General features: G+C 40.9%; 1 protein-coding gene across 4 annotated transcripts in view; it reads right to left on the bottom strand.

Moving 5' to 3' along the window:
• Nucleotides 1-2302: 2302 nt before the first annotated feature.
• Nucleotides 2303-27301, bottom strand: part of CBFB (core-binding factor subunit beta) — a 40415-nt gene continuing 15416 nt past the window's right edge. The window contains exons 4-7 of one of the 4 annotated variants that reach the window (XM_068693177.1): nt 20616-20732; nt 14977-15072; nt 8943-8990; nt 2303-2895 (exon numbers count right to left, since the gene is read on the bottom strand). In XM_068693177.1, the coding sequence (XP_068549278.1) occupies nt 8961-8990; nt 14977-15072; nt 20616-20732 (243 nt within the window). In that variant the 3' untranslated portion in view covers nt 2303-2895; nt 8943-8960. Of the gene's footprint in view, nt 2896-8942; nt 8991-14945; nt 15073-20615; nt 20733-27301 lie in introns of all 4 variants that reach the window. The other 3 variants (XM_068693175.1, XM_068693173.1, XM_068693174.1) reach the window with 3 other exon arrangements.

Genomic DNA, 27301 nt, shown 5'->3' with positions numbered 1-27301 from the left:
AACCACAGGCAACGGACATTAGGCACTACTCAGATCCACTTAGAGTCAGCTTTTAGAAGCACAAATTAAAATCATACTTGGCCCTTTTGCATGGAAACACTTCCAAAGCAGTCTTCAGGTCTGGTTACTAAAAACCAGCAACCCCCTGTACATGATTTCAGTCCATTAGCAGCATTATCAGTCAGCACTAGCTGCTTTAAGTTACACCATCTAAAATTTCAGCAGCCTCAGAAGAAGCTTTCAGGTGTAGCACGTAACATCCGTATCTTCCCCGCAGCGCTTCACCACATTTCCTCATTTCCTCAATTTCAACATGCAAACTACCTTTTGGTTTGTCTCCACGTCCAAAGAGCACAACTACAAAGGTTTAATGGCTGTTATGAAAATGCAAAGATGAAAGATGCTCTTTGTGTGTGCGCACAACCCTGGGGGTTGAATTAACACTGGACAAGGTGCATCGGGCTTGGTTCAAGTGACCACTGGATGTCACTATTGCCTCAAGCATGGCCATCAAGACCTGGTCAGGGTGGGATGGAGGCATTGCCCAGCATCCTGCTCCTCTCCCACCAACACGTAATGCACCAGCTTGAAGTACCAGGATGTCAGAAATGACTTTACAGCGACTTGTTTTCACTACACAGAAGTTTATTATGAAAGTTAAACATACAACACAAAAAGTAGCAAAAGCAATCCTGTAGCTTAAGGCAACTCTTACAGGAGATGAATTCGAGAAAGATGATGCAACTTCAGTTTAAATAGAAATTATGAAAAATATCAAATTGCATCAATAACTTAAAATGCACTTTAAAAAGTCTGCACTAACCAGCAGAGGGTAAGGGCTTGTGATCTTAATGCCAGCATTAAGATATCGTAAGCAGCAGAATGCTAAATGATGATAGGGAAAAGTTCAGTATTTACACAAAGATAGCGACGTTAATATCTGATAGCATAATTTCCTGTGTACTTATGGTTTAAAACCACTGAACCGTTAGGAAAACCTTTTAAAATAAATCTTCAGACTATTCCATCAAAAATACACAGATGGCAGAGAAGATCCAAGGCTAGGGATGCGTGCGGATGCATGCGTGTGTCCCTTAAAATAATTCATTGCAGAAACTTTAGAAAAATTATTTCTTTGGGGGCAGGAGAGCAAGAAGAATACGTGGCCACGGAGTGAAAAAAGTTATTTTTTAGGTGAATCACATTTAAATTGAAGTATCAAAATATTTCTATTTGATGACATTCTCACAGTTTACAGTTACTGACATGATTGAGTGTTAAATATTCATATCATTAACATACAAAGATTCTCCTTCACATGGAGATCTGCTTACATTTTTGCAAGACCTCTTTTTACATCGATTCTTTTGCCATTAATGAGGAATGTAGTTATCTTAATTATAGAATTTCATAAAGATTTAAAGCGTTCTTATCATACAGAGTTTTGACCTTCAAAATCATTTTTTAAAACACTGAGATTAAGTCACTTATTTTAAAAAGGTATCCACATGACATTTTAATTAATCAGGCTGTACAGGAAGCACCACATTTTGACAACGCCAGATGACATCACATTTCCAATCAGTTTTTGTCAAATATTGGATACGATGAAAAATTGGGAACAAATCCATTTGCCACCACCCCAAACAAAACAGAAACAATTCACACAAATTAACTCACCCCAAATCTTACCCTGTTAGAAAATGCAATATTTACTGCAATGTAGTCTTAATTTGCATAAGATTTGATAGAAGTGTCCTATGCACAGTATGAGATTTGCTGCGCACCACCTCATCTCTTCACCATTCAGCACAACTTTACAAAAAGCATAAGATATAAAATATACTTAAAGCAGCTATCTTAAACATGATTTAATACATATCACCTTGGCAGCTGATCACTTTTATTCCCAGTTTAACACGCTGTTGAATCTGATTGTAGAGTTGCAGTATCCCTTTTTTTAAGAACTATTTAAAAAAATCCCTGAATAAAACAGAAGCCAGCCTGCGACTTCCTATGAGTTTCAGTAAGGTACTATATACAGGGGTATAATAACCGCCCAAACTCACTTAATAGAGAATAAAATCTAAGACAGATATTGGGGCAGAATGCATTAATGCATGAAAATATACATTTTAAGATTTTATCATTTAAAAAGTGGAACCAATGGATTGTTAGCAGTTAAAAGAATACTGCAACTGTAACATTTACAGACCCGGAGGTTGAAACCTGATTCCAACAGCACTGATCCACTGGGTTTAAGCTTGGAAATAATGCAAAAATAATGTCAGCAGTTTTTAGAAGGTCTTACAAATTTAGAAAAAAAGAAAACTGAAAGATAGATAAGAATGCATATCTAAAATAAAGCAGGAGCACAATAAAGACGATCAAAATTCCAAAAAGCCCATATTAAAAAAATTAAGCTTGGAATGCATTGGCTTCCAGCAGTTTACAAAAAAAACAACAAAAAAAGTTTTTAATCTGTAATATCTTGACCTATTTTTAAGTGACAATTTTTATTACATTGAGAAAAAAATGTTTTTATAGCTGCATAAGTTTCCATTTCACTAAAATAGTGCCAACAAAAATAAGTTTGCATAGAAAAACAAAATTTCAAATTGCCACTGGCTACATGCTTAAAATGGGAAATGCAGGTATCGTAACATAAACATAGTGCAAACCATGGCAGTTCATGGTGATTTTGACTGCCGCAGGTCAGGAAACAGACCATAGTATACCCAGTTATCACAGTTTCTGGTCTTTTATTAAATCCTTTGCCAAGTAGAAGCAATGTGTGCAGACCCATGGCACGCCTGCTGCTGTTGATTAACGTAGTTTGAGATCATCACCACTTCCTAGGTTCGATCCAGGACTAGGGTCTTGTTGCCTTCTTGCCTGCATTAAAAAACACACCTTTTAGCACCAAGAAGTGATTTCAAAGTAATCAGTTCATTTCTTACTTATTAAGCACATGACAACAACCATAAACAATTTTAAATCAGAAACTGCTAGTTTGAAGCAGTAACCAATGCATTTGTTGTTAACAAGAGAATCATTCCTTCCCCCTCAATTCAACAGCCCCCCAGCAGGCAGGGCTCCCTGAGGAGCAGTCCCACACCACCCCCCTCTGCAGAGGGGCTCCAAACTTTGGCTCTGCTCTGAGCCCAGCCTCAGAAACCCTCCCGCAGCCAAGCTGAGGCTCGTCTCAGCACAGTAAGGCAATGGGGTTTCATGTCTCTTCATCTGAAACACATGTTCTTTGGTGTGAAATTCCCTTCTGTTAACCTTTCCTGTGAGCATTCGCAGGATTGAGATTTTTGGGGGAAGAGCTACAGTGCCAAGATGGCAGAGTACATTACATCATTCCCAAATAAACCTCCCCTCTGGATATTCATGCAGTCAACATTTACTTTAGCTTTTCCTGGAACAAAGGTTTATAACAACACAGCAGTACAATTTAATCTATACACAAACATTTTAACAGCTCTTAATTAAGATTTTGAGTTTTACTGCAGCATGTTTTTTTTTCTTCCTTTGGTACACCTGTAAAGTTAGCAATAACAAAACTTGAGAAGACTTTGGTACTTATGATTGAGCCCCTGTGTAAAAAAAAAGTGATATCAGTTCTCCTTTAAGTAAATGACTCTGTTAAACAGTTTGAATTGATGGCAATTTAAAGAGGAAATTAAAGATGGTCAGTAGTAATATCAGTTCTCATAGAGGACCCATACTTTACCTGAAAAGCAGACATAGATGCCTGCTTCTCCCAGCACCACCAATCCCCAGACACACACTCTGCATCCCAAGTGTGCTGCATTTCCTCTAAGGCAGCAGGCATTCAACTGTCAGCCACTAAGGTCTGCAGCTGAACACAAAAAAGAGGGCCCAAGCTGCCCCCACAGCCAGCGACCTCATGCGTCACCTCTTCTGCAACCGAACAGTACATTCCTCCTCTGGTTTGGGTTCATAACCCGAGTATTTTGATTTTTCTCTTTCATATGCACGCAGGCTGCTTTCAAGTAGCACACACAAATGCAGGTAAATACTTGAAACCCATTTATGTACTTCAATTTTAAAGCAGTACGTCTATTCTGGGAGCGTTCAATAGATGCGAGCTGTACTTTAAGACATGTTAGCATGGACACTTTGGTTTAATTTACAGGGTGCACAGCTGGCACCTTGGCCTCAAAGTACCACTGCAGCCCCAGCAGTGCCAGGTTTTCAGCTGGGGGAGCCATCGCTGCAGAAGCATTATCTGGCATAGCTCTGAGTTTCGCCAGCTGCAGCAACCTGCTGCACTCAGGGCTTCAAAATAGCATTCTTAAAAAAAAGCTGAAAAATAACCACTAAAAACAATAAAGAAACAACCTAACCCAAAAAACAAACAAATGACCGTTCCCTCCTTCAGAAAGCTCTTTGTGCTGTGGTGGAAGGGGCAGGACAGGCTCAGTGCGGGCAGCAGTACCGGGATATGCGCGGCTTAGGCAATTATCGGGTTCACACGATGCCACCAAACAATACGGGCATTTCAGCTAAGCAGTGACTAACAGCGACACGCCGGCTGCTCCGCGATGCTCCCTGGGCTCTTCTGAGTCACATTTACTGACACAGAGGAAGCCCTGCCGCCGCAGGGCGGTTAGCCCAGTTCACAGCACGCTGCTGCTTCCCTCCCATGCTCAACTGCAAGCGAGCCGCGTCTGCCAGCTCCCAAACCCGCCGGCCTGGGCTGCCAGCACCATTTTCTGCAGCTTTCCATGCTCAATTCTTGCTCACTTCTTCCTCCCTTACCTACCGTTCCTCTCATCTGGCTAAGTTTACACTGCCAGCACAATTGGCTGGCTTCACCCACAAGGAGTCGTGCTTCCTTCCACTATTTAAATGCTGATTTCAAGTCACATTTGCCTTTCCCGTGCAATGATCCCGTTCTGATGGGCACCACGTCCATTAATAAACCCCTCTACTTGTCAGCATGCTTCCAAAGAGGACGCTCCCTCCTGCACCTCTTGGTGGCCGTGCTGCCACTGCTGATTTGGAAACACGGTCACTATTTTCAATACCACAAGCAGTACCTGGTAAGTTTATGTGTCCAGTACATAAATAGGATTGCTGTTGGATTTTAGACATCCATGGGTTAGATCTTCTCCCTCTGTTCCACTGACGCAGGCTGTACCCTGACTGAAGGAAGCAGCTTTTTGCCTACGCACAGAACACCGAAAACAACCACCGCCATCCCTGTTGGGGCACAAACCCACAGACTTCTCAGTAATCGGAGGGATCACTGTAGCACAAGCAGGTGCACTCATGTACAGCGCTCGAGATTTTGAATGCTAATGAGCACACTCCTTCCAGCCACTCAAGCAACTTTCGCAAACTGCTTTCTTAGCAGAGATGCAGAATTGTAGGAAACCGCATTTAATTGCGATTTTCGTGTTATTTTCAAAACCCAGATCATTCACCTTATCCAGTGATACCAATAGGCAAAGTTAACAATGAATGCCACGCTTTAGCTTTATTTTTATTTTTGTCAGAAAACCAAACTGGGATGTAATGATTTTTCTGAACACAAGATGGTTGTTCTGCAAGTCCAAACAGATGCTTCCGCACCAACTTAAGAGCTGCACTAAAAGTAACAAAAGGATAACAGTTCCACTTTGCATACACTTCTCCCACTGACCAGATCGTGCCAAGGTTTCTTCTCATTTTAACTGCCTCCCGTTTCTTCTGAGAAATAAAGGCACACAGTCCTTACACGTTACCATAATCCTAGTTATATTCATTTATTTAGTTATCAATTTCGTAATCAAGCATATTTTACACTTACTAAAGAAGGACAGCAAGTTAATTGCTGCTGTCTCTCTGCCTTGAAAGCAACAGAGCTGCTTCTTCAGCAAAGTAATCATAAACACAGCAATTTTATTGTCAAAATTCAGCAAAGACTCCAAGGTAAGGGCATATGGTTGCATTTATGCTGTGCCTAAAGGGGCCTTTACTTTCAAACCGTATGAAAGAATTCACATGATTCAAGCGATCGCTGCTACTTGAAGGGTTCAGTAGTGGCTTCTGCAAACAACTACCAGATTTGCCCTTTCAAGCGATATGCAAAAGGCATGACAAATTACCCTCAAATGTACTGAAAGCAGTCATTACAATGTCTTAGAGCAGCACATGTGGATAAAGGTGTAATTTTGCATTTCAGTAAGTGGGGATTTACATGTGCAGCTCCTATGTGTTGGAATGACAGTTCTGTCTCTCTCAGAAGCCCTCAACTACTTGCACTGTACCACTGTGCAGGAATGCACATGAAACATGCTCCTTCTGCCAGACACTGCCCCGCCAAGGCACACGGGCACAGTATGAATGACTACAGGAGTGCTTTACATGTTAAAAGCACCATGAATCTATTTCAAAGTTACAAATACTCATGAAGAGGAGGAGGATTCACCACGTACGCAGACAGCAAGCACACTGTAGAGCATCAGGAATTAGGTGATGTTTTTGGCCACGGACAAAGGGCAAAATACAGCTTTCATAAGAAATGCCCCCAAATTCTTAACACCCACCTGCATGGCAGTACCTGGTAGGTCACCTCAGCCTGTCGAAGGAAGCTGACCGTTCTTTTTACGGACATAAAACTAGCAATTTCCAGAAATCTCTCATTTTGGGTCCCCCACACTCTAATCAATCCTCTGAATTGCAGCATTCGCTGTAATTTTTGAAATGCATATCTTATGAAGCCCTGCAGAAGCAGGAGAATTGCTCTCTATGAATAATGAGCTCAGCTCCTCAAAGACTGAGACTTGTTTCAATTAAAAAAGATGCATCTATCTTTGCCACGAGGAAATGGAGTACGCTGCCATGAGTCATGCGTAATGAGTCATGAGAAAACAGTAGTTATTCATCTTATCTCAGCGTATTTCAATTTTCAGTCAAATACTGATTTTAAGTTTGAAGGAAGACTACTCTGAACGTTACTCAGCTGAAAGGGTCACAACTATTGGCAGGATAAACTTGTAAATACTACACGGACCCCACGGCAGTTGGGATTTTCCTGAAAATGAATGCATTTTAACCAGTTTTGCCAGCTTCCTTCCAAATATCCTGAAATTGAATGGTTAAGACAAAGGACATGTCGGGAGTTTCAATACCCAAAAATACTTCGTGCTCAGCTTTCAGCGCATGAAGCCATGCAAATCTTCTGCAATACGGAAGGAATTACGACTGGCCACGAGCCATTTAAAACCTCTAAAGTAGGAGACGGCATGACGACTGACTGCAAGAATTGCAGGAACTTGTTTGGCAAAAGAACACGTTTCAAAGCGTCCTATAGTGTGCTATTCTAGATTTATTTACGCCGAATTCATCTGCTGATACCACAGGGGGAAAAACATCCTAATAAACAAGGTAGAAGTTACTAACAAGAGCAGTATGAGTTGATGGTAAACAACGGCAAGAAGCACCCACGATGCTACTTTTGCACCTCAGCTCTCTTCAACCCTGCATCTTTGAGCTCTTCCCAAGCCTAAGTATGGGCTAAAAGTCATTTCAGGAGTATGATGTAGTAGGGTCTGTATTTTATTAATTTTCTTCTCATTAAATTAGATAGCTTGAAGCCATCAAAACATCAGCTTACAGTTGAGTCTTTTGGACAGGGATCATGCTGGAGCATCTACAATAGTACACTTGGGTAAAACAGATCTAAGAGTAATGACAACTCCGGAGGAAGGCACACACACCAACAGTTCCTCCAGCAGCCAAGGCAGTCGGACACCATACTCCTCCTGCTGTTGGTCATGCTTTCAGTACTGCCAGTAGAACTGCTTAAGCTGCCTTTGAGTCTGTAACTACACCCTACTCATGAAAATAATGGAACAATGCAACTGAATACTCCTATTAGTCCTGTTTGCACCAGCTCTCGATTCCTCCATGCTTAATATTGTTCACTCCCCTCTGTCAGCCTGAAACCCTGCAGCAAGCCCTCTGCAAATCCTCAGATATGACTTGTCAAGCACAAGTCACATTGTGTGTTGGGTGGCAGTCACTGATGAGAGCCAATTCATACCCACAAGTTTCTCCCTCCCTTGGGCATCCTGACTCTCTGGAGGTTTTGGGGCACAGATCTTCACCTCTCTTTACCAGCAGTTCAGCAGGAACAGATAATGGGACACTTGTGTAGGGGAAGGGAGGAAGGGAAGAAGAAACTGGGAGATAATTTGAAGAAGGGCTGCCACAAAGAGTAGCCTAAATAAAGCCATTCCATGTACAACCCCATTGCAATTCTTTAATTGCATTCTGGCAGCTCCATCCTGCTGAAGCAGACGGTGCAGATGCATTATGTGCCTTGGCATCCATCATCTATAATTTACTAAATAAGTGAAAAATCAGGCTACGTTATGAAAAACTAAACAGTGAACATTTGGATTCTCTTAGAAGGTCTGTTAACCTCCTGAAAAGGATTTAAAAAAAAATTTGAGAACACATTGCAGATACTTTTCTAAAAAGCATACAACCGCAAGACCAAAAGGAAAAAAAAAAAAAACAACAAACCAAAAGAAACAACCAACACCCAAACAAAGAACCAGAAGCAGAGAGAAAAATACTTAGAGAAATACTTAGAGACTCCACAGCCTAGATCCAGCATCAGCAGTTCTTTGTTTGCCGGCCCTAGCTGGTTCCACCTAAACCTGAGATGAAGTAGTCATCTTGATCTTTTTTTTTTTTAAACTATGTCAAGTACCGCTTAAATTACTCCAATAATGGAAAATTCTTTCAAATTTGGTAAGAGATGTGGACATTTGGAGTCCTTACAGAACCATTACTGTTACAACCTCTGTACCCAATGCGCTATTTTATTCTTGATACGTATCAAGTTTCATTGCTTTTTCTGCTCACCGAAAGGCAAAATACAGTTTTCCTGACAAAGATCAAAATCATTTAGCACCTACCTCAGTCGAGACTTCATTTCAAGCTTCTAGAGATCTACTTCCTAGAACCTAAAAGCGCACAGCAGTTGTGTTACATGCTGAGCCTGCTCTCACCAGCAACTACTACAGGGTTACAGAGCACGACTAGACCAAGTACACGCAGTTTAATAACGAATTCCAAATTCACTTGCCTGAAGTCCTTGCAACTGTTTTATCTTTGTTTAAAATCGATGACAATGCTACTGATTTTAGTACTCCATACCAGTAACTGGACTGAAAAAAACATGTGAACAGAGTAAGCCCTTAAGAGCTGCAAGTACAGCCTAGTAAAATTTAAACTTTTGCTTGAAAACTAGAAAAAAAGCTTAAAATGCTTCCTTTTAGAAAGTACTGTTTGAAGGCTGGTATAAAGGTTATAAATTTATAATTAACATTGATTGCCTCCAGACAGTATTCCTCTGTTGCTCAGCCCCTTTCTAACCTTCATTGACTGAAGGAAGATGCTTATATTACACTATTCCCTGATTTGCAAAATTGATCTCCTCCGTACTATACCCAGCATTGATTCTGTACAGCACAAATTGTTTTTTTCCAATATATGCATTCCCTAGCACTTTTACAGAAATCTCAGCTGTTTAGAAGTTCTTGAGAAACGATCTAGTCATAACGTTACCAGCCTACTGGTACTGCATGCACATCACAGGACCCTTTCGGGCAACGTATATTCACACGCACACATGCTTTAATGCCTTTTTTCTCCTCAGTTGTGCTGCATGCATCTTGAATATCAACAACATTTTCTCTATACACACACACACACACATATATATATATACATACACATACATAAGGCTGTACTCCCCACTGTTACCAAGTAACGGTTTGGGTTCCTTTCACGACCAAAAAGCTTTGTTAAAGTTTAGACTACATGACGTAATTTTATGTCATTTTAGAGAGTACACAATTATTACTAATTAAGTTAATTCCAGATTATTTTTTTTAAAGGAAAAACTCAAGTCGGAGTTTGATGAGGAACAAATAGGAAAGAAGAAAACTGACTGGAATACTGCATTTTCTACTGAAGCAAGTTGCACCCTAACAAGATACCTATAATTAGGGCAGTTGTTTACACTGGTAGTTTCATCTTGCTGCTTCTCCTTTAAGCAGGGAGAATAACTTCGCTTCCTAGAAGCCTGGACAACAATGAGGCCTACTACTAGATTTTGTTTCAATTGTGAACTGCTTGCTTTAAAAAATACAGTGCTTTGAATTGAGAGGGATTTCTAGTGGAAGAAACAACAAAAAGTTTCAAAACATTTTTTTCCCCCAACAAAATGTGAAGGTTTTTTAAATGAGAATTTCATGCAGTTTCCTAAAATGGCTCTGCTTCGCCATTAATGTTATTTATATTTAGCACAAGACCACAAACAGACAAATTGCTAGACTACGCTGTTTCAGGGACGAGCAGATCACTCTGCCTCTACTTGCATTGTTGTTAAAACAAAAAGCATGGCAGTAAGATGGGAAATGAACACAAAATAGACAAATACTACATTTCAAAAATGCCTGCTAAACAAATTACATCCGAAAACCGACAACAGATCCAACCCACCCCCAAATAAACCAAACTGTAGAACACATTTGGCTAAGCAAAAGAGAAAGAGTGGGGCACACTGCGCACTCAAGTAACTTTTTGTTTCTGTTTTAAAGCTATCGTTTGCCCTACCTAAACAGTCATAAGAAGTATCTGAAAGTATAACAACAGACAGGATACCCTCTACTCCTTATTCATTGCTGAAAATTCATGGCTTGATTATTTTTTCTTGATACTTTTCTCTCCAGCTGGCAGGAGGCGCTGAGGGCTACTCCTCCTGGACTGGCTGTTACTTTCAGGGTATCCCAGCTTCACCAAACGGGGGCTGTTTAAATCTCTCAAAGTCATTCTGGACACATTTTGCTTCACATTACTACAGTCAGAATGCTGAATAAAAAGCAATAAGTTTTTACTGGAAGACTCAAGCATTTTTAGACAGCAACCTCATGGTAATTTCCAGCAAGCATTTCTTATCGTGAGGCTGCACTCTGGTCATTCATACCGAAACCACACCAAACAGAAGGGAACGCAGGTATTGACTCTCTTGTCCAAGAAAAAGGGATAAAGAGATGATGAAAATCATCATCTGCCTTGCTGCCATCCCTGCTATCTCTTCAGTCTCTTCTGTTTGCCCCGCTCTGCCAAACTAAGTACAAATATTTCAAGTTCATGTACCTGCTTAATGGCATCAGTTCCTGAATACAGGGCTAAAAGGATGGCCTTGGACCAAGTTCACCATGGTGTGGTGCTCGCTTATGGAGAGAGAACTTGGCCTTCAGCTGGTGTGAAGTCACTGAACAGCATGAATTTGCCAAGTAGCTCGGTGCTCCCAAGCTTATGAAACTTCAGACAGTTATTTCTTACAGTAGGCTTCACCTGGGGATAAGGTCTTCCTTCATGTGTATTATTAAATCCTTACTGTCTCAGCATGCTGACATTTTTGTAAAAAGTGAAAGTCATTAGAATATATTATTAATTCTGAAGGCAGTAATTAAAAACACTCTCTGACTTCAGAAGCATCTTTGAAACAAAGGAGTTCTGAATGCAGTGAGGCAGGATTTGTGGTATCCGATGTGACCAACCTACATAAGCTGACAAAAACCAAAACCATCTCAGATTCAGAACTGAAACATGTCGCAAGTATAACAGGACACATTGCAACTCATTTTAAACACATTTTGCTTAAAACCTTAAAGCAAAATTCCTGAAGCCATTCACACCCAAGAGTAATACATCCTACTTATATTAGGACGAATGCTATAACCGGACCAAAATATGATCACGTTTGGAAAACAAATCAAGCATAACCTAGCAGCCACTACTAATTCTGAGAGGACACTTAAGGAATGATTAGTATTCTACTTTTCATTATTAAGTGTTACTGCACTTGCTATTTTTTCCCTTTCAAAATACAACCATACAAATCTCTCCAGCTGCCCCACACAACTGTTTTAAACTGCTCAGGAACTTTCGCTGGGATTGCTCCTAGGCAAGAATATACCACTTTGCTTTAAAAGTCTACAGACAGACTTCAGATAGGGAATTTTTTCTACACAAAGCTGTATAAATAAAGAATTGAGTCTGATCATTTTCATATGCTGCCAGGCTTTGGACGGATGAATGTTTCCAAAGAGCTGGCGCCTCTGTTTTGGGTAGGAGTGGGTGGAATACTGCAGGATTCTCCTTCCCTCCCCCACTGCAGCAGAATCTGGTCTCTATTAAAGGCATTTCAGCTCTAATTCTACAGTCAAAAATCTGCTTTTATACAGACAGTGTCGCAATTCCTCAAGCAATCCCTAATGCTGATGCAATCCTGGTCCAAGTCTGGCAATTCCAAGTTTCACTGTCCATGCCATGCTTAGCAGGAAAAAAAAAATCTGAAGTTTTATTAACAATGAGATGTGCAGATAACATCAGAAAGTCTATGCTGTGGGGAACTCCATCTGTATGTAGTGTAACAAAAAGGCACTCATAATGCTTAGAACTACCTTTTGTAACTGCCCTCTAAAATCTTCAAGTACCATCTCTGTAGTGCAACCAAAGATACAGTGTGAACTACTGAAATTACACAAACAGTCCACAATACAGTTTGGGCTAACATTTTGTAACTGTCAAACCATAATTCTGAGCTGACCAAGACTGTAAGCACTGGAAAATTCAGAGGCCATAAATACAACAAACACAGCAACACTAATTTTTTTTCATTCTGCTGAAAAGCTGCATTAGAATACAACTGCAAAGAAGTCACCCAGACAATGATTTGGAAACCTGATTACTCCTGAGGAATGCATTATTGCAAGTCTGTTATTCCCCAGCCCCCAGATCCCAATTTTTATGGGAGTTTTGACACCCAGAGTGAAAAACCTCATCTGTAAACATTCTAGGTATGTAGCCAGGAAGTCTTCCCCCAAACATACAAATAAGAAAATGTAAATACAAAAAAAAAAAGTCAGACCTACAAGTAACTGAGGAAAAATTGCTTGGTTAAACATATTAAACATGCACAGTAAAATAAAAATAAAAACACACATAGCAAAATGTATTGCAATTAATTAAAAAAAAATATCTCTATTTGGTATCAAATAAATTTGAAGTTAATTTGGCAATTCATTTTTATTCTGCTTAAGCACATTTCAAATCCTTTATTTTTCCTTTTCTTCCTTTTTGTAGGTGATCCATGCCAGGGTTTCCGAGATGGACAACGGCTGTTCTTGTTTTAATAGAAAATGGGTATTGGAAGCTAATTAAGGGCATCACTGATTAACAACTGGCTGCTATGTTATTAAAAGCAAGAGTATTTTCATAAGTTATTGAGTCCAGTTCCTGCAGATGGCCAGGGATGTTGATTTTTGTGTACCTCGGTGTCACAAGCTTTGATGTCTGTTGTGAAGCCACAGATGCTTGGTATTCCCTCAATCTCGCTGTCAGTTGAAAGTTTCTGTGCATCTTAGATGCAGATAAGGGGTTTCTACACTTGGAGGAAAGAACAAGTCCCACAGAACTGCAAGAGTTATTCTAGGAAGCCTTTTGATATTCTAAAGCTTCAGCATTCAGCAAGAAGAGTAACAGGAATAGGTAAGAAGGGCACGGTAGAGGAAAATGAATCAAGCAAAACTTGATATATAAATTAAGATCAAAGATTTAAAGCTGGTCTTAAAGTTCCTATTGTGTTATTAAAATTAAGGCAGGCTGCCTCAAATCTGCATGACAAGCTTCAAGATTAACTTCCTTCTAAACTCAACTTACAAGCAGGTTTCAGCTACGGTGTGACTGGAGACAAAATGATCCAGGTAGTCTTGCTCTTATAAGGATCTGGGGGTAGAGAAGCTTTAAAGGCAAGGATTTTAGTTTTGCAACAGCTGACATCTGACCTAGTCACATCTGCATCTGTAAAAGAACACTGGCCACCTCTTCAAAGTGATGGTTATTCTTCTCTGCATCTCTTCCCTCTCATTGTCACGCTCAATGCCTTCCACTCTCAGTTGGAAGGAAGGAAAGCCTGCCCAACCACCTCAATTATCAGTGAAGATGCCAGAAAAAAAGCAGTTTAGCAGTATAACAACAACACAGCTTTCAAAACCCTGAGGAGCAGCAGATTGGTCATGTTTGATTAAGGTCAGACCATACTGATAAGGCAGGGAGTAAGAAGGGAAGTTAGCAAAGGAAATAAATTCAAACTCCTTCTGTCTTATCCTTTCCTCTGCTTGACTGACAGGCTGCCTTAACTTGCCTTGGAAGCTCTCCTTATGTACTACTCATCCTCTTCCAGCTCCTGCCTTACTGACATCTTAGAGCAGCTGGTTTCCATTCCTGTTTCTGGCTCCTCTTTTCTAGATCCCAGTAATTTCTGCTCTCATTGAGGGGGAAAAAAAAAAGAACATTTAAGACTGCAGGGCAAAGCACAAGGTAGTGGGAACTACCCCACTCTCCTGCCACTGAAAGGAAGGAGAGGAGTAAGACTCCCCACCAGCAAGAACAAAGTGAGAAGAAAACTAGAGTTTGACTAGTATCTGATTAAGTTAATTGGTTATGTATTCTGCAACATGGAACAGCCAGCTAGCTACAAAGTTATCTGCCAGCAGCTCCCCAAGCCTTTTCTGCACCCATAGGAAACGCATGGGAGGCAAAAGATGCCTGTAGCTGCCATCAAAGCATCCTTTGACAGTGAGATGGCAGCTCTGCGAACACAAGTGTAGCCTCGCACCTTAAGTACCCACCAAAAAAACCCATAGATCATCTACAGAAAGGAATAAAGTGTTAGAAATTGGAGATTTCTTGTCAACTTTGAACATTTGGAACTCCTTCTTAGGAGAGTTTAAAGCAACACATTTTGCGATTTTTACACGACAAAAATTGAACAAACAAAATCCACAACATTGTACACACAGACAAATCAATGCAAACAATCTAAAGTTTGGGAAAGTACTAACCAGTTACTGACAGCAGCTGTGAAACCCTCACCTCCATTTCCTCCCGATGAGACCTGTCTCTATCCTCGAATTCGCGAGTTCTTCTCCGAGCTTCTTCAAAGGCTTGCTGTGCCAATGCATCCTCCTGCTACCAAAACAGATGACAGAGAGTGACACAAAAAGCAACCCTAACTTTCACCACACTACATTTTGTTTGAATATCGGGAATCATTTGACAGCGGCCAAGACTAGTGTCCCCTGAGGAACCTGCTAGAACACAGATGAGTTCAGGAATTGCTCATATAGGTTAATGAATTACTACCTACCTTCATCACTATGGCAGAGGCAACCAAAGCTGCAACACACCTACTACTTAACTGCATTTCCAAAGGAGAACCGATTTTCAACAGTAGTTTAAAATGCTGCTTAATCGTCTGAAAGCTAGAAATTCTCAGAAGTTATAGGAAAGAGGCAATACATTTTATCCTCCTTATAAAAGTCATTTTGAAGACAGTATTCACAAGTATATCGAGACAGTTCACTGGCATCATGATATACATAATGGCAATTTAATTATCTTCCTTTGAAAAAAAGAAAAAAGGTATTACCCAAGCTACAGACCAATTTAATCTTTCGTTTTTATCAAAAGCTGCTGAAGGTGCGCCAGTACAAACATACTTCATAATCCTTACATAGTGTTTAAATTGTTCAGGTTTAGCTGCAAAATGCAAAGCAGAAGTTACTCTTTCACTAATTTGTACGTATGCACATAAAACGTAGAGGAATCCTACAGCAACCCTATTGTTTATTTTTAGCAGTGGCTTATGCATGGGAATATGTTTAATTAATGCTCAAAGGATCAACAGAACAGTAAGTGATAAGCTGTATTGTCTTTCCTCCCTCATAACTTTCCACCTGTAATTAGTGCTAACTCTGCTTATCACTCCCACATACACACAAATGTTATTTTCAAGTCTACAATTCTTTAAAAAAAAAAAAAAACAAACAGAAAAAACCCTAACCTTGACTGGGAGAGGACAAAAACATTGTGAGAACTCGAAGTTTTAATACACCAAGGGATTAAGTGCATAAATTTTTTAATTTCAGATAAAACATCTCTAGTCTGAGAGAATGTTAAATTGCTTTTTTTGCCAACGGCACAATCATGCACCCTGAAGCTACTTTGTGAAGTGATGTGAATGAGTGCCCCTCGTGGCCTAACACAGTTAAATACAAACAGCTGTCAGTCAATAACTGCACAGCCAGCTCCCCTGAAAGCTATGCTGAAAGGCAACATTTAAAGCTGCCCATAAGGTAGGTTTGACACTACTATTTTTAAAAGTAGAATTCAGTCCTTTTTAGCTATATCTTAATGCTTATGCAACACGTAACAACCAATGTCAGACAGCAGGAAGTTTGCTCTTAATGACACACAAGGATAGAGATAAAATAGGTAGGTTTGTGTCTCTGATGACTACAGAAAAGTTGCCTTGTTTCTAATTTATAAAGCTACATAAAATGTCATTAGTACTTCTTTTTTGGAGGGAAGAGGTAGATTTAAATAAAAAAGGATTTTTCTGTACAAGATTTCTACATTTTTACCATCATTTGAAGCGTAATAAGAAGCTAAAACAGCCTCAGCCAGGATATTTAAAAAAAATGTTTGTAACCAAAAAAATACTAAGTTAAAATTTCAGAGAATAATCAGCGTGGTAGTGCGTTGACAACTGAAAAACTGGTTTACTAAAGTCTAAGAAAGAAGTTACATTTTGATGCTTTATGGTTAAGTTAAAAAAAAAAAAAAAAAGATCTGCTCTGGTCTTGGTGATGTGTTATGAGAGAAGTTAAATGTCTCAGAATCTCATACAACACGAGTTTAACAACCCTTTTTCAAATGTCACCCAAATCTAGTAACTACAGCCTCGCAAATTTTGCGGTACGAAGCCTATAAATATTACTTTTATTCAGTAAAAATGCTCCTGCTATGAATCTACTAATAAAATGAATATGCAAGCATGAACCATATCAATGTGAGAACAGAGTAAAACAGCCCCCAAATCAGAAAAAAAAATAAACTCCAGAGACTTACCCATATCCCCACCTACCAATCACCAGAGTCCAGAAGGAAAAGCCTTTCTAAGGACAATAATTTATAACTACAGAAACTATATAGCAAGAATGTGGTATTACGGAAGAGATACAAAAGTACTGAGGATGTAAACAGCCTTTTAGTGAGGCTCCAGACAAAGACCAAATTTAGAGAAGTTTCAGACCCAGGTGGGGAAGATATCCAAGCACCTACGTGGAGCTTTATGTTCATTAGCCCAGCGAAGCCTCAAAAAGCAGCTGTGAATCAGGGCCTCCAGTAACAAAAGGTAAGGTTGCTTAGCAGGAATAGATGAATGGATTAAACAGAAAGAGCACTAGCTTAGAAGTTACAATTGAAGTACTTTATTATGCATGCAGCTTTCCTTCCTGAGGTATTTTTTGACCTGCTGAAGGATAGTATCATTCCAAAACTGTGGCAGCAAGGAAAAAAAGTAGCTGACCCAGTATCAGTTATTAAGTAGCGGTAAGAGACTGGAAAATGCAAGAGCATTAGATTTGTGTAAGGCAAGCTTACCCAAAACTGGCAGGGGTGGGGGGAGCAACGAACACTGGTAGGACCTCACATGACAAAACAACGGGCACCACTGATACTACGCCACGTATCACGAAGCACTTGAACCACTTCTGACACCAGTGTTATTTTGGGATCAACATCAACAGTTAGATCAATTGTCACTAGCAGTATTAAAACAGTTCTAGGAGAGGAAACAAATGGCAGATACAGGAAAAGGGAAACTAAAGAATGTAAAAGATTGTTAGCACTGCAAACCTTGGGGAAACGTGTAGAAAAATAATTGAAGTTTTTACATCTTTTACATTTTCAGTATTTTTTTCCTCTGACTTGAACTTAACATACCCTTAACTAGTTATGCTAAGAACCATGAATTGAAAATTGATTACACACTTGTAGCTAAGTGCAAGTGTATCTCTGCAGATACCCTGTGCAATACCTCCAGCTCAGCACCCTGAACATGAAATACAAGAAAGCACTGGCATCTGAGAGTGTGCATGCTTTTTTTTTTTGGTGAGGGAATATAAAAAAATAAATAAATCATATGCTCAGTGCACAAATACCCTCTGAAGACAACAATAAGGAATTCTTAAGTGTACTTGAAACCAAGCATGCATGTCAGGGAACTAAAATAATCCAAGAGCATGCAAAAACATGTCATGAAATTAGATGAGAAGCACTGAACCCACAGGTCACTTGACCACCCTTTCTTGCTGGAAGGCTGCCCATGTTTTTCAGGAGCTATCTAGTTCTGGAGAAGGGTGACGCTACCTCCTCCTGAGCACACGTCCCTGTCGCTCTCAGTTCTGACATGACAGGCACAGACCAAGAAACGTGGGATTTTTCTTGCACAATCCTCAGGGGTCTGCATCTGACCTTGCTGTATAAACCATAAAATCAAAAAGAGTTCTAACCCATAGAGCCTATGGCAGTTACTCTCTTTTTAAAGAAAACTCTGCTGCAGCAGAAATGTAGCTATCTCAAATGCTGACACCCAGCTCAGAAGAGAAGGCTGCTATAACGCTAATAGCAGCACTCAAGAGAAAGCTTCGTTCTGCAGCTTCTCCCCCAGATTAACAAAAGGTGGCATACTGATCTGAGAACAGTGCTACCAGCTACTCTAGACATCCTGAAGAAAGCACACAGGGCTGTGACTATTTGAAAGACACGGTTTTGACACGAAGTACTTGTATTTAAGCCAGGACACAGTCCCAATAACATGATCTCACTAATGTGTTAATTGGTTTCTGAAGTCTGGGAGAGGCAAGGCACAGCAAAGCGTGCAACTACACATCTTCACATAAAATCTGATTTACATACTTCGAACTCGTGAACGGAAACTAATTAATTAATTAATATGGCCTCCAGTTCTGCGCATCTGGAACAGAGGAGCGCTCCTTGCATTTAATTGGAACTACAGGGTCGCTATTTATTAAGTAGTGACCAAGTGTGGCTTCAGAATGACTAAAAGGGAAGCCCTGAGGACAGCTGAGAACAAGATGCACACAGCAGAAACAGAAAATGCATCCTTATTTAAAGCATCTCTAGTGCACAACTGCCAGAAGCAGCCCCCGGAGAGCTACAAACCCCAAAAAGAAACAGCGAAAGCACAGTTGGTCAGAAGCATTTAGACAGACATCGCCCAGGTTCACGTGTTCACGTCAAAATCATTATTCTAAGGATAATTTGACTGGAGTCATGAGTGAGCATATCATACACACACATCTTTGCCTGGATTATTTCCTTCACAGAGAAAAGGCTACAGCTAACAGCTGCAATAAATGTGGTGCAGCTCACCAGGAGAGGACCTATAAAGTCAAGTGAGAACCTGACATCCACATTGTGCTCACTGTAAAAGGTTTTGCTTTGGACTTTACTTCCTAGCCTGACCTGTTAGAGGTCAAAGTGCATGTGATGTGGTTCTGAAGGATGTCCTTCTGTTCAGTTCCCTCCAGAACAAATCCAAATCATGCTCCCAAACTCTTCTACCATGTGAACCAATGTTTGCAAGAGAAAATACAAAGACTACTTCAGGTGTAGATGTTTCTGCAATTATTTACCTTGCAATTTTTATTATGTAAATGTATTCCCATTGATCAGAATGAAAGGGGATGGGTGCACTAAAAGAAAGTAAAGGTAATTCGTACTTAGAAGCACTTTAAGCCATGCTTTTGTGTTATCCTAACACTTCTAAACTCTCAAAATACAAGACGAACTACAGAGTTCACCATAAACTATAGATTCTAAGTCACAAGCCTGGTAACTGATGTATCCAGCTTACTGTCAAGTGCAAAGACATGTTGAAGTATATCCTGATCTTTGTGGAGGCCCACACAGAATGGAACAGCAGCTTTTAATATCAGTTAAGTAACTTTGTTACCAAGGTTCACTTAAGACAGACATTATTTGCTTTTTAAGTCTACATAAATTAAGGATTCCTACAGCTGTGCAAGTGATATTATATAGACTTAAAAAGTTATTTCCTCTGTGTTTGCTTTCTTCTTGCACATGTCCAAAGATCCAGCTGCTAAAAGTCACTTCAGTGGTAGGAAGCAGGTTTCTTAAAAGCTGCCATACCTTAAAGCAGCTTCCCACTGTTACAGAGAGCAGATGAAAAAGCTCTATTCATCCCTGCCCCTCTTGTTCTGAGTCCCTGATCTCCTCTCCTCACTACAACACCATGTAATAAAACAAAAAAGCTACTTAGGAAAAAAAAGTAATGAACTGGAAAAGACTTGCCAGTTAAATTGCTTCATGTTACAGTAATAGCTTTCCCAATACTTTAAGATTTACTACTCTGTAGCATAGTAATAGCACTAAGCCACTCCACAAAGCTGTAAGCTACAGCTGTAAGCTGTAAGATTCCTGCCTCTAATGTTTTAATGTAATTAAAACACTGATTTAGCTACAAGCACATTTCTGAACTTCTGTACTGTGAGTATTCTTTGGAATTGTACTCAAAGAGAAGGCAGAAAGCAAGCAAATTACCACGTGTGATTGCTACCTGACTGCACGTTGTCTTCCAGGAGAAGAAATATCTGAGGCAGAGCAGCCCAGGCGTGCTGTCTTACCTGTGCTCTCTCTTCGTCAAATTCCAGGCAGCCCATACCATCCAGTCTCTGTAAGTCTATCCAGCCTTTCCAGATTACACAGACACCATTCAGAATCATAGGTGCCTTCAAGTACACCTGAAATAAAAGCAAAGCACACGCTGTAAGTTTGAAGGCATTAAACACATGCCTGCAAAATGAAAATAGCGATGCGGGAAGCTTCTATATGTATTCTTAGAAGAACACCCAGGCCAGCTGGTAACATGAGACTCCACTTAACAGCTTCTCCTGCCTCCTTTCCAAGAACTCGTTTTAATCAAGCGAATGCTAAAACTTTTGCCTGCTGTACTCGATGGAATAAATTTGAGCTGTGTTCTCATTTTATAAACTGGTGTGCACAAGGATTTGGTTAGAACTCTATTACCGCTTCCAGTTAAAGTGACTGTTTTTCTTGTCAGCTTACCATTGCATCACAGGGAAAGTGGCATGCTGCCAGACTGGAAGATCCTTCACAGAGCATTTAAATGGTTAAACGAACATTTTTACTCTTCCCCAAAAGCACTGCATTTTACCCCATATGTGAGTTCTTTCAACAAAGAGCAAGCACCAGTTTCAGTCCTCCTCAATTCACAAAACAGAATGTAGCAAAATACATCACACACACACACCAGGCTGAAAATAAAGTCGTCCCTTGTCTTCTTTAGCATTTATGAAAGTCTTCTCAAAAGAAGCAACACCAGATGATCAAAACCCATCTCCTGCATCAATCTGTGCTTCGAACAGCAGCAAGGAATTACGCGCGAGCTTAAGGCCCTACAGCTAGATAAGGGTGGATGATACAGTAATTTAAAACAGAAGCATTTCCCCCTTCTAAAGGCCAAGATTAATCTCCACAAAGAAACTGAACAAGAAGCAAACACAGCACTAAACAAGTCTGACACCCTACGGTTAATGAGATCTGTCTTAAAAAAAAAACCTCACGCAGCAAAATTACCCAAGTCATGAAGAAAAAAAAAAGTCATCCTCTAGTAGTTATTTCAGCCTACTTGGCAAGCCAAACCACTTGCAGAACAGAAGTTTGTCTATGCTGAATTGCCAGGGAGGCAAACCCTACGCGCAGGCCAGCACCCGTTCCAGATGTAAGGCTGCCGAGACATTCAAAATGCCAGTCTTCAGGAGCAGCCCGGCTCACCAGGGGAAATTTCACACAGTGTCTCCTCTAATCGCTCTGAATTCATCCTCTGGCAAACCCTCATCAGCAGACTGTAATTGATGTTTAGTGCTACGGTGCACTTCAAAGCACCCTGGCTGTGCCTGCCCGCTCAGCTCCACGCTCAGCAGCTAAGGGCACTCGAGCAGAAAAAGGGCAGGCCAGGAGGTGCAGCGGGACGGGAAGCCTGCCTTCCTCCTGCAGAGGCTGTCCGGGTAAAATAAAGCACTTCACGACATAAAAAGGAAGAAGAAATGCAACAGACAAATAACACGAATCCAAATGGCAAACAAGCAACAATATTCACCAATAAAATGCAGCACTTTGCTCACTGAGCTTAATTTTTACAACTCGCCACACTTCAGTATGGAACGCTCTAGATGTTTTAATTAGCACTGCATGCAGCAGTAGCAGAATAACGAAGAAACAAAGGTGATTTCAAGCACATCATCTCGGTATCGGCTCCTACTGCAGGCTCTCCACAAAGAACATGGACTGGTTTTCTGTCCCTGTGCTCTCAGTCCAGCTGTCCCACCTACCCCTGCTGCAGGGACCCGCCAGCCAAGGCCCTGGGAGCTGGGGAGGCAGAACCAGCATGAGTAAGACGTGGACTGCCAGGAAACCACCTCCTGCAGCCCTCCTTTCAAGATTAATCATTTCGTACATGCTAAATACAACATCACTCCCTTTCAGCACAGTCTTGGCTCATTCATCCCGCAAGAAATACAATGATGGTACGCACATCATCTAAGCGATGCATTTAATTGGTTTAGAAGTGGAAGGCAAAGAGAGGGGGGCCACTAAAATTGAGAGCCATCCTCTTCTAAGAATGCAGAGTAATTGAATGAGAAAAAAGCAGCATAAACCCAGCTACAGGTCTTGACAGACCTGACAACCTGTACTCTAACACTGCTTGTTTTTTTCTAAAAAAATTGCTGATCTCAGTTTAGAGTTTACCTTTCACTTACTTTCCCCAAACTTTTGGCCCAAAGCAGAAACCTGGAATTTTTTGATTTCCCATCAACATTCCCAGAAATGACAACATTTAGCTCTGCAAATTGCCCAGAAAGGCTTTTTTGTTTGTTTGTTTGCTCGTTTATTCGACTAGGAATATCATGCTGTCACTCCTGCCATGTTTCAACAGCGTTGTCCAATTACCCTGCAGCTGCTCACGCAGTCCATGCAAGCTTTGGGTAGCTCAGAGCAAGCAGAGGTAGCTCAGGTGCAGCTGCGAGGGCTCAGTGCCTCAAAGCCAGTACCCAGAGCGTCACCTGAAGCCCAAGCACTGCTGGAAGTTTTCAGAAGTCAAGGGGGCACACGGGGAAGGAGCTGACAGAAGGGATGTGATTCCTGATGCCTGCTATCTGCTCAAGGCACGCCGAACAGCAGCTGATAAAGCAGCTCGCAAGCCACAGGCAAGCAGCCTGACCTCTTGAGATAAAGCATAAGGTACCCTGCCCTTGCTCCTCAATCAGAGCCCTGAAAGCTTTACACCACTGGTTTCAGCGGGGCTTCGCTTCTACTAGCATCAAACCCCAGATAATGAATGTTTTTCACTTCTGACAGGGTGAATTTCTTAGCAAGCTATTTGAGTTGGAAGTTACCATATAATCACTCAAATTTAGTGTAATTCACACTGAAAGCTGCATGTGCCTGCGCATGAACTCTCTCATTACTACACACAATAAAACAAACCGGCGCTTTTTTCCTTTATTGTAGAGAAAGGAATTTAGACTCCTTTCCCCCCCTCTCTTCTTTCTGGGGAATGGAAACCACCTAAGACTGAAGCCAAAACCGTTTAACCACACATTTCCTTCTTTTCAGATAAAGCCATGCTGGTTCCCTCTCCATTTCCAAACTTAACAGAACATTAATAAATTACTGCCCTTGTCTACGATCGCGTGATGTTAGCACACCTCAAAATCCAGCACAAAGTTATCTTTTAAGAACTTTCAGAGCTCGGTTCTGAAAATTGCCTGATGGCAACCACAGCAAGATGGCAAACGAAAAAAGCCACCTGATTTCTATAAAGACCCCGATTCCCCCCCTTAATATTACTGAACTATAAGACTTGGATTAAAACCAGATAAAAGGATGACTTTGCTAGAAAAACTCTTTCAAGGCTTTGTTGCTAACCCCAGATTAACTGCATTTATATAATCTTATAAACCATTCCCGACCCATCTGGTGCGTTCAATAAGAGCATTTAGGAGCCAGGCTTGTAAGACTCAGACTGCTAGATTTGGAGACCTAGGTAAACTGTCACATATTGAAATCCGCACTTCTTACTAGCTTAAAGCAGCTGATTTTTTGTTCTGGTGGCTGTTACGCAAAAATTTCATTTCACTTCAAGATACAGTTTCCACTTACAACTCCCACTATAAACCACCGTGGCATTAGATTTTACTTTTTTTTTTTTTTTTTTTTAAAAAAAAGAGAAAAGCAGATGTGTTACTTTGATGCTGGAAACAGGTTGGCTCTCAGAGTTCAAACAAATGCTGTTTGCTGCCCTAAAAGCCAGGAGGAGTAAACACTCTTATCTCAGGGCAGATTACCTGGCTTGAGTATGAGCAACACCACAAACACACGTGAACTTGGGAAGATGCTGCACAAATCCATTAGGCTCAACATAGCTGAGCTGTGCTTGTGCTTTCTCAACACACCAGCAGACCTCTGTGCCATGCTTTCAACATGCAGCATCTCACCTCACCTTCCCTTTGGTGCTCTTTGAAATGTTTTACGTTATTTTTCTTCACCTGAATTTGAATTAGTAACCTTCGCCTCCAACTGCAACTGAGAGTTAACTTTGCTGTTCCAAGAAAAAAAAAAAAAAAAAGCAAGGGCTTGGCTCAAGTAACACCGCTCGTTCATACCGTAGAAGCCAGACTTGATTTGAATAAAGTGAAGCAGACAAACACCTTTTTTCTTGTCATTGAGAACAGTTGAGCACAAGACGTAAAACCTCAGTTTCACATCCTATTTTTGTCCTCTAGTAAATCCTTATCTCACAACACCAGGGTATTTAACTGATGCGATGCAGATACGCTATCTGAACACTCCATCCACACATCCTGCAGTTAGAGAAAATGTTCCTTCTCCCTAAAGCACCCTGGCCATTTCCTCCCCCAGACAGCACTCGGTTCTCACCACCCACTGACTAATGAATCAGCACCGTACCGCTGCCGGGACGGACTTGACCCCCCCCCAGGAAGCACCAGTCCCCAGCCAAGTGGTGCCGTCCCCTCCCTTCTGTTTTCATTTTCCCAGCAGGCTGGAGCAAAAGGCATTCTTTCAGAAGCCACTGGGTCCTGACTCACCCTCTGCCTCGTCACACGGCTGCCCATTCATAACCGCTCACACGAGCCACGTACGTACGCTCCAGTCCTGCTCCTTCCCCTGAATCATACCCCACTTCGAAATATTTCAACAGCAGCCTCCCCGGTGACTTCACGTATGAAACACTGACCACTAAGAAAGAAACAGCTGTAAACATTTACTCCGAGTATGAAAGATGTTAAATGGGTTAAAGCTAACCTCATCGTTTCAGCTTCTCACACCACCACCACCTCTGGACACTGCTGAGTAAAAGGAGACTACCTAGTCAAAGAGGAAACCGTACATTCATCTTTTTCCTTTAACAGAAGTCTCAAAGGAGTACACAGACGTTTTCGTAAATAAAAGGCTGTGGTCTTGCCATAGCAATTTGGCATGGCTGTTGAGTCAGCCTGCCCTCCCCAGACACCGTGACTCTCGCGTGAGCATCCTGATCAGAGGGCTTCAGAGAGGGAGCAGGGCAGGAGGGGAGCAACAGCTGATGAAAGGCCAAGAAAACACCATCTGAAGTTTTGCAACAGAACATAGACACTAAAACCCTTAGCTATTTATTTAGGGAAAAAGAACAGTTCCAATTTAGGAGCTAAATTACTTGAGAACATCTGAAGTTGCAGTAGAAGCTGACACCTCCATGCAAGGCTTCAGACTTAAAACATGAGATCAATAAATAAAAGAAACTAACAAAAAATAACCAAGTCAATGTAGTTTACAGCAAGCGTCAGAGCATCAGTTCCTTCTGAAACAGAACCTCTGTGACAGAGCCCTGGGGCCAAAACAGTGAATGGAAATGGAGGAAAAAATCCCATTTAAAATCACCAGGAAAACAACACTTTTTGGTGCTTTTAATCTGAGAACTACAGACGCATCACTACAAACTGGAAGAGCTCATAAAAGCCAACAAATTTATATCAATCCTTACATCTATCTCACTTCAAAGTGTACAATTATCATGCCTTTAAACACAAAAGAAAAACGTTTTCAAGTTACTTGGAAAGCTACATCTTGAAACGGTTTCCACCCTACAAAACCAAGGTTCTGTTCGAGTTCAGACTTCACACCCTTCTGTAAAAACGCAAAGGAAGTGATACTTCCTGACAAAACACGACTCTTTCCTAAAGAGCCGTATGTGGATGACCGAGCTGTGGCTTTCACGATGAATACAGCCCGTAGGTCCCTCAAGGGTGGCACCCAAATCACCGCAGGCCCTCAGCAGCTCATGCACAGATGCTGATGAGGGACCACAGGGCAGGGCGGTGGGCGCAGGACACCCCGCACACCACCATCATCTCTCCACCTGCAGCGTGCTCCGATGGCTCAGCTCTTCCTCATCGTGCTTGTGCAGGATTTCTCTTGTAGCATCTGGCTGGGTAATGAACCTGGGAAGAGGCTGGTAAGACTGGGAATGATCAGCCTACGGTAGGGCATGAAATGTTCTCTGTAAAAAGCCCTTTTCAACTTAGCTTTCCTCCGTGTTAGCTACACACACCATAAAAACAGACAAAATGCAAGAAAGCCATCCCAAACGTTTTTAGAATCTTTCCTTCCAGAAATTCTTAACATTCAAAATGAAATAGAGCAACCCTATTTCATCAGCTAGGACAAAGGTCAGTTCCTTAAGCAAAGCAGAAATATTCATACCACTATGCTTGCTGAATCTTAATCTAAACTACTATGCTTGGAAAAAAAATAAAATAGATTTCTAAATGCAGCCTTTCACACTTTTTTTTGTTTGTTTTAAGAACAAAAAGCAGTAGAAATACAAATACACCCACTATCAAGAACAAATCATCTTGAAGAAAAGAATTTGCTGAACTACAAACTATCCCATGGATTGCTAACAGTCTGTATGAGAATTTTAATAGCAACGAGAAAGAAGTAAAAATAGCTGAGCACAGGGCTAATTCATTTATTATTTGCATGGCTGCATTGCACATAAGCAATTAAAATTGTTGCTAAGATATTAAACCCCTGTATTTCCCCTTTTAGGGCAACATTTATTTTAGTTTGACAGTTACCGAAATATTGTTCATGCTAAGTTCAGGATTCAGAAGAATACAGCTTCTTTGGTGGTGTTGGTTGTGGGATTGTTTTAGCACAAGTTTTAGACTCATAAATGTATTCCCCCCCCCAGAGAAACTTATGAATTTACACATGCTAATGGCAA

This window comes from Anas acuta, chromosome 10 (genome assembly GCF_963932015.1).
Source record: "Anas acuta chromosome 10, bAnaAcu1.1, whole genome shotgun sequence".
Taxonomy (NCBI): domain Eukaryota; kingdom Metazoa; phylum Chordata; class Aves; order Anseriformes; family Anatidae; genus Anas; species Anas acuta.
Note: the sequence above shows the minus strand (reverse complement) of the source record. Positions and strands in the feature narration are given on the sequence as shown.